General features: G+C 42.0%; 1 protein-coding gene across 1 annotated transcript in view; it reads right to left on the reverse strand.

The window, feature by feature from the left end:
- CCDC170 (coiled-coil domain containing 170) overlaps nt 1–8,923 on the reverse strand; it is a 102,939-nt gene extending 94,016 nt beyond the window's left edge. Inside the window, 2 exon segments of the mRNA XM_036872118.1 lie at nt 2,547–2,953; nt 8,862–8,923. Coding sequence (XP_036728013.1) covers nt 2,547–2,953; nt 8,862–8,923 — 469 coding nt within the window.
- Nucleotides 8,924–12,787: the final 3,864 nt, after the last annotated feature.

The following is a 12,787-nucleotide window of genomic DNA, read 5'->3' on the forward strand; positions in this document are numbered from 1 at the left end:
AGTATTAAGAAGCATTTACTCTGTCACTCTGTTGGGAGCTTTACATATATGAACTGTGAATCCCCAAACCACACTATGTCATAAGCATTATGATCCCATGTTTCAGATGAAGAAACTGAAGTTCTGAGACATTAAGTAATTTTTTTGCCCAAGGTGTCACAGATAAGTGGTATACTCAGGACTGCTTGAACTCAAAGCTAATACCTCCGGTCCCTGCAGTATTCTACTTCCTCATACAATTGCATATTATCGCTGCTTTGTATTTTAATCAGTTTTTCAGTGTCATAATGGTGTGGTAGGAAAAGTACTAAACTTTCAAAAGAAAGATATTTAAGTTCCAGATCCATTATTTGCTAATTGAGCAAGCTATATAATCTGTATAATGGGAAATTTCTGCCTTGCCTATCTGAGTTATAAGATTGTCTCAGATGAAGTATTTTGGAAACTGAAAAAACAATTATAATAAATGCTGGCCTTTAGCTTCTACTTTTAGTCTCAATAAAATTTAGGTATTTCAGGTCAATTAAAATCTTGGGCTTGGTGGATATTTTCCTTTATGTAGGTAGTAAAATTTATCCTAAAAATCTCAACATGGGGGCTTCCCTGGTGGCGCAGTGGTTAAGAATCCGCCTGCCAGTGCAGGGGACACGGGTTCGAGCCCTGGCCCGGGAAGATTCCACATGCCGTGAAGCAACTAAGCCCATGCGCCACAACTACTGAGCCTGCGCTCTAGAGCCCACAAGCCACAACTACTGAGACCACGTGCCACAACTACTGAAGCTCACGCACCTAGAGCCCATGTTCCGCAACAAGAGAAGCCACTGCAATGAGAAGCCCACGCACAGCAGCGAAGAGTAGTCCCCGCTCACCGCAACTAGAGAAAGCCCGCGCACAGCAACGAAGACCCAATGCAGCCAAAAAAATAAAATAAATAAACTTATTTTTTTTTTAATCTCAATAAGATTACTCAAAATGATCATTTATTTATTACTAAAACTTACTTATTTTTCCACCTTTACAGTAGAAAACTCTGGCACATACCACTGGTTAGGAATATCACCAATAGTGGGACAAACTGACATCATGCAACTCTTGCTGTGACCCACTGAGACACACCACTTATATAGTATGCCTACCAAAAATCTTATCATGAAAAACAATCAGATAAACCTATTCTGCAGAACAAATGACCTAGACTCTGTAAAAATATCAGTATTATTGAAGACAGAGAAATGCTGAGGAACTGTTCCAGGTTTACAGAGACTAAAGACACACAAGTAAATATAATGTGTGATCCTGAAATGAAAAAAAAAAAAATTGCAGTAAATGGCATTATTAGGACAATTGGCAAAATTTTAGCAGATAGTGTACATTAGAAAATACTATTACAACAATGCTAAACACCCTGAATTTGATCATTGTATTTTGGTTAGAGAATGCCCTTGTTCTTAGGAGATAACACACTAGAGTATTTAGGGATGAAGGGCCATGAAGTTTGTAATTTACTTTCAGTTTGTTCCCCAAACAAATATAAATAATATAAAAATTCTACATATTCATGCATGGGCTAATATTCTTAATTCATAGAGGATACCAAATTGGGATAAAATATGCAAATGTCCAGTGGAAGAAAAATTAATTTTATTTGTACCAGACCGTACTAGTTTTCCAAAAATATACCAGGAATCAGAAAAATCTAAATGTAATTAAGGCACTATTGGGTCAGATGTAAGGCAACAATCAAAGCTGCTGAATATTACAACTCCTACAGCATGTTGGAGAATGCACCCCATGTTTTGAGTTGAAGAGTGTGCCCCAGGGATTTTTGTGGTCAGTACGGCTGGGCTGAGGACATCTCTGGGGTTAGCAGTTCCGCTGAACACAGTTCCCCCGTGTCTCTGGCAAGCACCCCTGACACACTCTATGCCTGGTGGGCCCCTGGTGCCAGGTCCAGAAGCGGACACTTAACCCAGGCTGAGCCTGAAAGTCCCCAGTGCCTAAGTACCTCCTGGGAGTAAATGAGTAAATGGAGCCAACGACAACCGAATTACTGTTTCTGGAGTGATTGGCAACGAGGAGGCCAGCGACTTTGCCCAAGACTGGCATTAATCCTACCACCTCAGAATTTTAAGAAACTGCTCTGAATCACGTCTTAGTAGCTAAGTAGTCTAAGTTAAAACGCAAGAATGCTTTGCTCGGGGGGCGGGGAGGGTCTACAGGAGCCAGACACACCGTTTTTAGAACTTCACCCGTTTAAATGGCCAAGAGAAGCAAACTGGTACAACCTCAAAATTCAACAGCATTTCACAAACTCACGACTTGCCCCTAACTTCCTAAAATTAACCGGCCGCTGGCAATCCCAGCCCCGTTCCGACTACGATCTCCCCACGCCATCGAGAGGCAAGTTTGCCGGCGAGGAGCGCCCAGCACAGCCCGGGCCGCGCAGCCCGGGCCGCGCAGCCGGGGCCGAGTATCCCCCGCGCCCTCCCAGGTGGAGACGGGCCGCCGGTGCCACCCACGCGCGCGGCCGCGGGCTGCGACGGTACCTCGGGAGCTGGCGACGTGACGCCGAAGGCGGCGCGGCGGGTGGGCTGCGGGCGCCGGCGGCCGGAGCAGCTCATGGCGGCCGGGGCCCCGCTGCGCGCTCGGACCCGCGGGCGGCGGGGAGCCAGGCGGGCGCGGGAGCCGGCGGTGCGCGCGGTGCGTCTCCTCGGGCAACCGGTAAACACGGCGGCGAGGCCCGGACGCACGCTGCGCCCGGGCGACCCGGGATCCCGGCCTGGCAGCGAGCCGTCCGGGCCTCCGAGACGCGACCGGGGGCGCCGGACAGACCCCGATCCTCCCGAGGGTGTCCCCCCCGGTGCGCGGCGCAGCGGCCGAGCGGCCCCATCCGGCCAGGGCGAGGCTCAGACACCCGCCGGAGCGACTGGAGACAGCGGGGCTGGAGGCTGGTCTTCACCGCGGGACTCCATCGCGAGCGCAGTTCCGGGTCTTGTCCTCAAGTCAGGGACAAGTGATAGCGAGGGGTCAGTGTTGACAGGACTGGCGGCGTGCGCTGTCACGAAGGTGAATGAGCATTTATTTAGCGCCCACTGTGTGCCAAGGTTTGTGCGTCTTCCAGCGCCCGGCCGCTTGCTGGGTGTGCAATCCGTGCAGTGGCACAGGCCCTGCGCTCAGAAGGGACTCACACTTGGTTTAACTCCCTGCTGTCCCACTCTTGAAATTCTTAGTGATTTTTGAACAAAGGGTCCTACATTTGCCTTTTGTACTGGGATCCGCAAATCATGTAGCGTTCTCTCATTCAACCTTCTCAACAACCCTGCAGGGAAATATAAATATTAGTAATACTAGTGTTAGAACAGCCATAGCTTCTAGTTATAAAACACTTACATGTGTTCTTTCAAGAGCTGTTCTAAGTGCTTTCCAACTAAGATTTCATTACTTAAAACAAGATTATGAAGTGGATATAAGAATAATCCATTTTTAAGGTGAGGAAGCAATCACAGGGAAATGAAATAAATTGTCCAAGAGTATACAGCTGGTCAGTGGCAGAACGATGATCAGACCCCAGACCATAAGACTAAAAGCACAGAGAAGGTGAGTAACGTGCCTAAGGTCCCACAATTTGTAGCAGAACCTCAAACTGGAACCCACATTCACCTCACTTCAAGGCCCCTGATGGACCTCCCTGTGTGCTGTTCTAAAATTAAATGAAATCACAGATGTGGCAGCTTTTCTTAGATTCCATCCAACCATCCTACTCTGAGGACTTCTTGGCCTTGAGGATGGCTTTTGATCTTTTTTATATATTTATTTTATTTGTTTATTTGTTTGCGCCGGGTCTTAGTTGCGGCCGGCAGGCAGGCTCGTTAGTTGTGGCATGCGAACTCAGTTGCGGCATGCATGTGGGATCTTGTTCCTTGACCAGTGATGGAACCCAGGCCCCCTGCACTGGGAGCGCAGAGTCTTAACCACTGCGCCACCAGGGAAGTCCTGATGGCTTTTGATTTTACAGTAACATTGCCACGTATCCAGTCCAGAATCACCTCCAGCTTTCACTTGAAGCAACATTAAAAAAAGAAAAAAGTCCTTAATGCAAATGAAAGCTTTCAGAAATCTCCTATTAATAGTATAGTTTGTAGTAAACATGCTTTCAACTTGCAGTTTTTCCTTGCAGTAGAATCACTACACACTTGTCAAATTTTTTTTTTTAATTTTATTTATTTTTGGCTGCACTGGGTCTTCGTTGCTGCGTGCGGGCTTTCTCTAGTTGCGGTGAGCAGGGGCTACTCTTTGTTGCCATGCGCGGGCTTCTCATTGCGGTGGCTGCTCTTGCTGCGGAGCACGGGCTCTAGGCGCGCGGGTTTCAGTAGTTGTAGCACATGGGCTCAGTAGTTGTGGCTCTTGGGCTCTAGAGCGCAGGCTCAGTAGTTGTGGCACACAAGCTTAGTTGCTCCGCGGCATGTGGGATCCTCCCAGACCAGGGGTTGAACCCATGTCCCCTACATTGGCAGGCGAATTCTTAACCACTGAGACACCAGGGAAGTCCCACTTGTCAAATTTTCAATGAAACGACACTGCCCGAGGAAACACAAAAGCTGATTGAAACCTCAAGGCACCTGGAAGAGAAACTGTCTGAAAAAGTCCCTTCTCCATTAACTCCACGTCCAATTGTTGCAGAATTCAGTTTCATAAAGTCTAATTCTGGTCACTGTGGTCAAGCTTGTAACTCTTCTTCATGACACCATAAGATATGAATTTACACAGTCTTTAAAAATCGGTGTTGGTGATGAATGTGTTAATTAAAGAGATGGGAGGAATCCTTTCAAAATATAACTTATATCAAGTCACCACTATGCACACTTTTAATATCTTACAGTTTTGTCAGTTATACCTCTATAAAGCTGGAAAAAAACAAATACACACAATAAAAGATTTTAAATCAGTGTTAAACAGATTCTTCTCTATGAAAGCAATATAGCTTTGCAGTAAGTGGGAAAAGAAAAAGTACCTGGCCTGACCCCTCCCTGGACGCCTGCAAACTTTCTGGGATGTCAAGACATGAGCCAAGTGATCCTTCAAGGTAGCACCCGATGATGTGTCCCTTGAGAACTGAAAGGAGGACCCTGCGTCTGGATGTACGTCTGAGCTGGACCCTGGAAGGGACTACAGTTTGGGACTAGCTGGCACTATGGTGATAGAATACGCAGGCTGGCAGTGGGGGGAACTCTGAGTATGATGATAGTTTAAGCAAGGCCGTGGGGGTGGGCACAGTTAGTAAAAATGCACAAAGCGCGTTCCAGCCCAGATTACTCACAAAACTGCATGTGTGGGCAATATATTATGATTTGTAATATCTCGGTACAGACTTCTATTTTTTCTTTATAATGACAACAGAGTCAGGAAGCTGCCAGCTGCGTGGCCTCGTCCACCTCATACACCTGCTTCTTTATAGAAGAGGGAGGTTCCTTATTAGATACCAGGCTAGTGTATAGGAACCCTTCAGCTGCCCAAGTTTTTAGCCGTAGTTGATTAACAATGTTGTGTTAGTTTCAGGTGTACAGCGAAGTGATTCGGTTATACGTGTATATTCTTTTTCAGATTCTTTTCCATTACAGTTTATTATAAGGTATAGTTCCCTGTGCTCTACAGTAGGACCTTGGTGCTTATCTATTTTATATATAGTAATTTAGGCCAAGTTTTTAAACAGCAACAATATGAAGGCTGCAACCAAAGGAAGATAACAGGGCAAGAGTAGGTGGGATACAGCGGAGGAGAGAGAGGGAAGGCAAGGAGGCCTGCAGGAGGAGCCAGGTGAGAGGGGAGACTGGCCGGCTGGGAGTGGTAACGGTGAGGAGGGGGAAGATTCGGAGGTGGAATCCACTGGAGTCTGAGTTTACCAGCCAGGCTGAAAGCATAGTGAGGCCTGAAAAGCAGTGAGGACATAAAACAGAGGAGGGAAAAGGAGAGAGAGTTCAGTTTGGGACAAATTTAATCTGAGGTGATGATAGGAGAAGGCAAACAAATATTTTGTAGTTTGGGAACGGGAAGCCCTGGGCACACCCAGCTTAAACCAGAATTTCTGGCTCATTCTGCTATAATGTTAAATTTTATCCTGAAATATGTTTACAAAGCTGGCACGCTGAGATATACATTCAATAAACATGATATCTGAGACAAGATAAAAAAATGCCTCATCAGTAGCTCTGGGAAGCGATGAAGATCTACATCTCTCTGGCACTTGGGCTTTTATTCTGGAGCTTTCTTGTGGTTTCGTAAGTTTATTTCTCCGGTTTCTTCCTTTTGTTTGTTTGCTTGTTTGTCTTGCAAATATACAAGTTTCTCATAGGAAAAATCTGTAATAGGAAACTTTGGGGGTTTTCAATGTATTTAGAAACCTGTCTGGAAAGCACTCCTATAACATTTTATTTGTCTAAAGATTGTTTTCAAAGAATGTTTGATTTAAATATTTTCCTAACCTGAATGAAATATTGCCAAACGCTGCGAACTACTTTAGTCATCCAACACAAGATTCGTTGGTAAAAGACAGATCACCAAAACCTACTTCTATCCTTTAAGTGACTGCATTTAAAGGACTTTATAACCATTCTCAGCCCTTTCTTAGACTTGTTTCAGTTGCTTTGCTGATTTCTATTTGATCTCTCTAATAATTAGTCCTTCTTTAGCAATGATTATTGTTTTACCAATTCATCCTAAAACAAATCCCCATCCCTTATTTCTTCTAGTAGGACAACACAGCTAGTTGTAAAACAATCTATCACTGTCACTTCCAAAGATCTTCATAAATTTTCATATCATTTATTTTTAAAGTCTGTTTTCTTTTCCCAATACATATAATTGTTTCCAGCATATTTTATACCTAAAATAAATGTGATCCATTTTATAACTTTATGATAAGCTAAGCTTAGAAACCACTGAGAGCTCACTTTATAAAAAATAACCAATTCAAGGACCTTTGGTTTCAGCATTAAAGTCAATCACAGACTGCTCTTTTTAATAAAAAAAGTAAAATCCTTATCAAAAACTTAAAGTGCTTTTTAAAATATTTTAGCTGCATAAGTAGAAGGTTCTGAAAAACATCCATGATAAATATATACTTTCGAAACTCACATGATTTTTATCTCACTTTAAATTCAACATATTTTCATTCAATTGCAATCTATATTTCCTCAAGTAATCAAAGAGATTCGTTGTACATAACGCCATCCTCCATGGCCTTACTGAAGCAATTCTTCAGTTGTAAAGTTGCAAGTTTAAAATAGTTCAATATTTTAGGAAAAATTTGGAAGGATTAATCATGCAATCAGTGTTAATATTTTTCTATCCCAAGGGGACAGTGAACTTTCCGCAGACTGTCAGAAGAACTACTTCATCATGTGTCTCTTTACAGGAAAAGTGTCAACCAGTCAGGAGGATTATGGCAAGTCTGGGATGAAGCAAAAGCCCTAAGGGCCTTCTTTGACTGCTCTCTCCTCCACATTCCCTTGCAGCTATGGGTCTTTTAAATAAGTCTTTCCCCTTTGGAGTTAGTTCCCCAGGAAGAGCCAGTGGTCAGGATTCGTAAGGAAGTAGTTTACTGAGGAGTGCTCCTAGGAGAAGGAGGTGAGGAAAACAGCATAGGGCAGGAGAACGAGCTACTCAAGCATGTGGGGCAAGCCTGGAAACTAACTTCCCACTTTGGTTCCAGGGGGCTGGCCCTTTGTACCTGCAACCCCACTCCCCCTGCCCCATCCCGGTCTCCTGTCAGTCAGCCATTGGCAGGAGCACAAGTCTCCAGCGAAAGGGACAGCCTTTTACAGCTGACACTCACAGCAGCTGTTGGGGGAAGGGGGGATCCCAGCTAAGGAACAGGGTTCCAGAAAGGATAACATCTTCAACTGCACAATTCAGTCTCTGAAATAACTCTTCAGTCTGTTTCTCCTTTCTCCATTATTGCTATCGATTGATTGCCTTAGACTAGGTTTTAAGGAGTTTTTTAGGGCTTTTTCTGTTGTTTTTTTTTTTAATCTGGGACTTTATACCAGTCTGCTTCTAATCCATTTTCAAACCAACACAAGAATTATTTTTTAAAAACCCCAATCTGATCACATGATTCCCCTGTTCTAAAACTTCAAGGAAACCCCACTGCTTATAGGAAAAGAGGGAGAGTCTTAACATCATATGCCTCTTTTTTTATAATTTTCATAGGTGTTTTATTTTTCCTCCTCAAATCAACTCCTCTGAAGTAGGTATTATTATCCTCTTATTACAGATATAAAAACTAAAGTTCAGAGAGGGAATTTGCTCACATGCACATGATATAAATGGCAGTACAGGTATTTCAAGTGAGATCTCTCTGCCTCCAAGTTCTCTACTCTTTATAACTGATGTCATCTAACAGCATTTCTCAAAAGTTGAACCCATCCACTCTGCCTACTGTGTTTCCCCTATGCAACCTAGCTACAATCCAGGCTGCCATATATGGTTGGTCAGGTTGTGCACTGCACAGGGGCACCACATTTTAAGGGACACTGTTCAAAGCAGAGACATTTTTGCTATTTTGAAATTTCTTTGTATTTTTATTACACTTTTGTAAATTTTGAAGATGGGCAGTTTGTACATTTAATATGACATTTTTTTCAACTGAAATAAAATGTCTTCTAAAAGGTTAGATATGTACCAGCTGCTTTGATCTATGAAGGAGGACTAACTTTGATAAGTGAATAATAACTAAAACAACTTGGGTTTCTAAATAAGAAACTGGTTTTCTGACACACTGATCAGTGTATATCTTTAAGTTTTACAAATACAGTCAATCCTTGCTATTTGTGGATTCAATATTTGCGAATTTACCTACTTACCGAAATTTATTCACAACCCCAAAATCAATACTCACGGAGCTTTCTCGGTCATTCACTGACATGCACAGACTGGTGAGAAATTTGAGTCAACCAACATGCATGTTCCCAGCCGAGATCAAACAAAGCGACACTCTGCCTTCTTGTTTCAGCTCTCAGAGTGTAAACAAGTGTCCTTTTTGTGGGTCATTTAGTTCCACTTTTTTTGTTTGTATGTTTTGCATTTTTTTGCTTTTGTGTGTTTGTGTGATTTTGCTATTTTAAATGGCCCCTAGGCATAGTGATGAAGTGCTGTCTAGTGTTCTTAAGCCAATAAGGCTGTGATGTGCCTCACAGAGAAAACAGTGTGTTAGATAAGCTTCATTTAGGCATGAGTTACAGAGTTACTCATGGCTGTTGGTCATGAGTTCAGCATTAATGAATCAACAATATATATTAAAGTGTCTCTAAAGAGAAACACACATAAGACAAGGTCATGTATTGATCAGTTAATGAAGACGCTGTGACCAAAGGCTCACAGGAACCTAAGCCTGTATTTCCCCTGGAAGCAGTGGATCAGTATTTGCTAATTAAGTGTTTAAAGCGACTTTATAGAATATAACTACTGTGAGTAACAAGAATCTACTGTATTCCACTGGAATTAATTGCTGATTAAATTTGACACTCACAATGCAGTTTGTATCATCTGCTGTTTGTTTTTTGTTTAGAATGGTATCTTGGAGTTTCCAATTTAAATCTACAAGTGTTTTCATTATGACAACTGCCATTAAATAATTCATATTTAATAATGCAATAATTATGGGACTTCCTGGTGGTGCAGTGGTTAAGAATCTGCCTGCCAATGAAGGGGACACGAGTTCGAGCCCTGGTCTGGTAAGATCCCACATGCCTTGGAGCAACTAAGCCCGTGCACCACAACTACTGAGCCTGCGCTCTACAGCCCATGAGCCACAACTACTGAGCCCGCATGCCACAACTACTGAAGCCCACACGCCACAACTACTGAAGCCCGTGCGCCTAGAGCCCATGCTCCACAACAAGAGAAGCCACCACAATGAGAAGCCTGCTCACTGCAACGAAGACCCGACACAGCCAAAAAAAAAAAAAGCAATAATTAAATGGGATAAGTCAAATATATTTCCTGCCAATTCAGTTACGTGACCATGTAATATGAATTTTTTAATTCTATATTCTTGTTAAAAAATTATCCACCTGAAGTAAAAATAGATTTTCCAAAATACTCTATAGGTAGAAAGTTTTGGAAATTTATCACACATTACAAAATGAAAAAAATCTGTGAATCCTTGTTATTCTTTTTCTGTCTCATAGTATTTTTTAGTCTACCTATATTTTAAACCCTTTAGGGATGAAAAAATGAAGCGAAGAATAAAAATGAGTTCAAAGATTTGCAGCATTTATCATGTATTCTAAAAAGCAGGCCAAATGTTACTTCAAAATAATAACTTTTAAGTGCCTTTGCTCTGTGTTCATTTGGTATGATTTTAAAAACGAGTGTTATCAGCAAAATAATGCAGGAATTGAAATTCATCGTGCATGGAAGCATCAAAGAGATTAGGAAATTCTTTGAATAAAAAAAGAAGCAGTAGTGTTTACAAAAATATTTTTGGTTGTTATGTAGCAATATAATCTTTAAAAGAGAGGTTTACGATGTTGAAAGAATATCACTGCTGTATCACTTCAGTAGATGTATTACTGAAAAATTAGAACTGATGCATAAGGTTGGCAGATTTTTCCCAGATGAAAGCCAGCCCTCCTTGGTAGGTGGAAGTAGCAGACTGACTACCCAGTGAAACTCTGTAGGGTCAAGCATTTCCCCTGCTTTAACAAAGTTGGCAATCAGTAGATATACCCTTAATTGAAATCAGACTATAAATGAGATCTAGTTCTTTTCATATATATGGAAAAAAAAAAAAAGCACCAGTAGAATATAAACTTGCATGAGAGGTCTTGTCCTTTTTTAAAAAATACCAGAAGTCCTTGAATTTATCTCTGGCCTTGGAGGCCTTCCAACAGTGGTTAAATGGACAGACCCTGGAGCCAATCTGCCTGGGATGAAATTCTGGCTCTGCCACTTCCTAGCCTTGTGATCTTGGGCAAATTTCTCTACCTCCTTGGGCCTATTTCCTCATCCGTACCATAGAGGTAATAACAGTATTTAACCCATGGGGTTGTTGCGAGGATTACAGGAGTTAATGCATGTAAAGTGCCTAATATAGACCCTGGGACAAAGTACAAAGTAAATGTTAGCTATTCGCATTATTATTTTAAAACAGAGTAGAAAATTCCCCCACAAGACACTGCAAAAAAGCACTAGAAAAGCAAAGGGTTTACTATTATTCTAAATTACTCAGAACTTTGGACTATCAGAGGCTTACAAAAAGTTTTTTTTAACTACTCAGTATATAAGAATAAATTCTTAAAGTATTTTCATTACTTTTGGAAAATAAGGATCTTAGGAAGAGGCTGTAGGTAGAAGCAACAGAGGCACCTCATCTCCAAGAACTTAGAAATCAATTGCCCTTGGGACTTCCCTGCTGGCGCAGTGGTTAAGAATCCACCTGCCAATGCAGGGGACACGGGTTCAAGCTCTGGTCCGGGAAGACCCCACGTGCCGCGGAGCAACTAAGCCCATGCGCCACAACTACTGAGCCTGTGCTCTAGAGCCCGCGAGCCACAACTACTGAGCCCATGTGCCACAACTACTGAAGCCCACACGCCTAGAGCCCGTGCTCTGCAACACAAGAAGCCACCGCAATGAGAAGCCCGCGCACCGCAACAAAGAGTAGCCCCCGCTCACCACAACTAGAGAAAGCCCACAAGCAGCAACGAAGACCCAACACAACCAAAAAAAAAAAAAGAAGAAATCAATTGGCCTAGTATGGAAGCAATCAAAGTGTCCACCAACAGATGAATAGATAAAGATGTTATATATATATAAACTTTACGTGTATATATATATATATATATATGCTTTATATGTATGTGTGTATATATACACACATACATATATGTGTGTGTATATATATATTTACACACAGGAATACTACTCAGCCATATTAAAAGTGAAATTTTGCCATTTGCAGCAACATGGATGAACTTGGAGGGCATTATGCTAAGTGAAATAAGTCAGAGAAAGACAAATACTGTATGATATCACTTATATGCAGAATCCAAAAAGTACAACAAACTAGTGGATGTAAGAAAAGAGAAACAGACACAGATATAAAGAACAAACCAGTGGTAACCAGTGGGGAGAGGGAAAAGGGCAGGGTCAATATAGGGGTAGGGGAGTAAGAGGTACAAACTACAATGTGTAAAATAAGCTACAAGGATATATTGTACAACATGGGGAATATAGCCAATATTTTATAATAACTATAGGTGGAGTTTAACCTTTAAAAATTGTGAATCACTATATTGTACACCTATAACTTACACAATATTACTGTACATCAACTATACTTCAATTTAAAAAAAGAAATCAGTTGGCCTCATTTGATTAAACCGAAGCAGAGATATGCAGAACCCTTTATAAAGACACTGTTTCCCCAGCCAAGACAGAACTGTAACTTAAGGGAATATATTAAGATGTAATAAAGAAAATGGTAACCACAGGAGAGGCTATTGTCCAGTGGAAGCTCAGGGGAAAGATACTGAACCTCAACTGTTAATGTCATGCCTGTTTGATAACTTTCTCATCTAAATTAATACATAGGATTTCAAGTTTTTAAAGAGCAACATCCCACCCTCACAGCCTACAAGCCTATGGCCACCAAGTCCACCCCAGGGACCTGGCCTTCCCTCAGGATGGTCATCCATACACAGGATGTGTCGGGTGTTGAAGACAACAGGACCCTCATGTCACAGTTCTGTCTAGACAGGGTCACTCCAAGACAGCGATGAAAACA

The sequence above is a fragment of the Balaenoptera musculus genome, chromosome 12 (assembly GCF_009873245.2).
Source record: "Balaenoptera musculus isolate JJ_BM4_2016_0621 chromosome 12, mBalMus1.pri.v3, whole genome shotgun sequence".
NCBI lineage: Eukaryota > Metazoa > Chordata > Mammalia > Artiodactyla > Balaenopteridae > Balaenoptera > Balaenoptera musculus.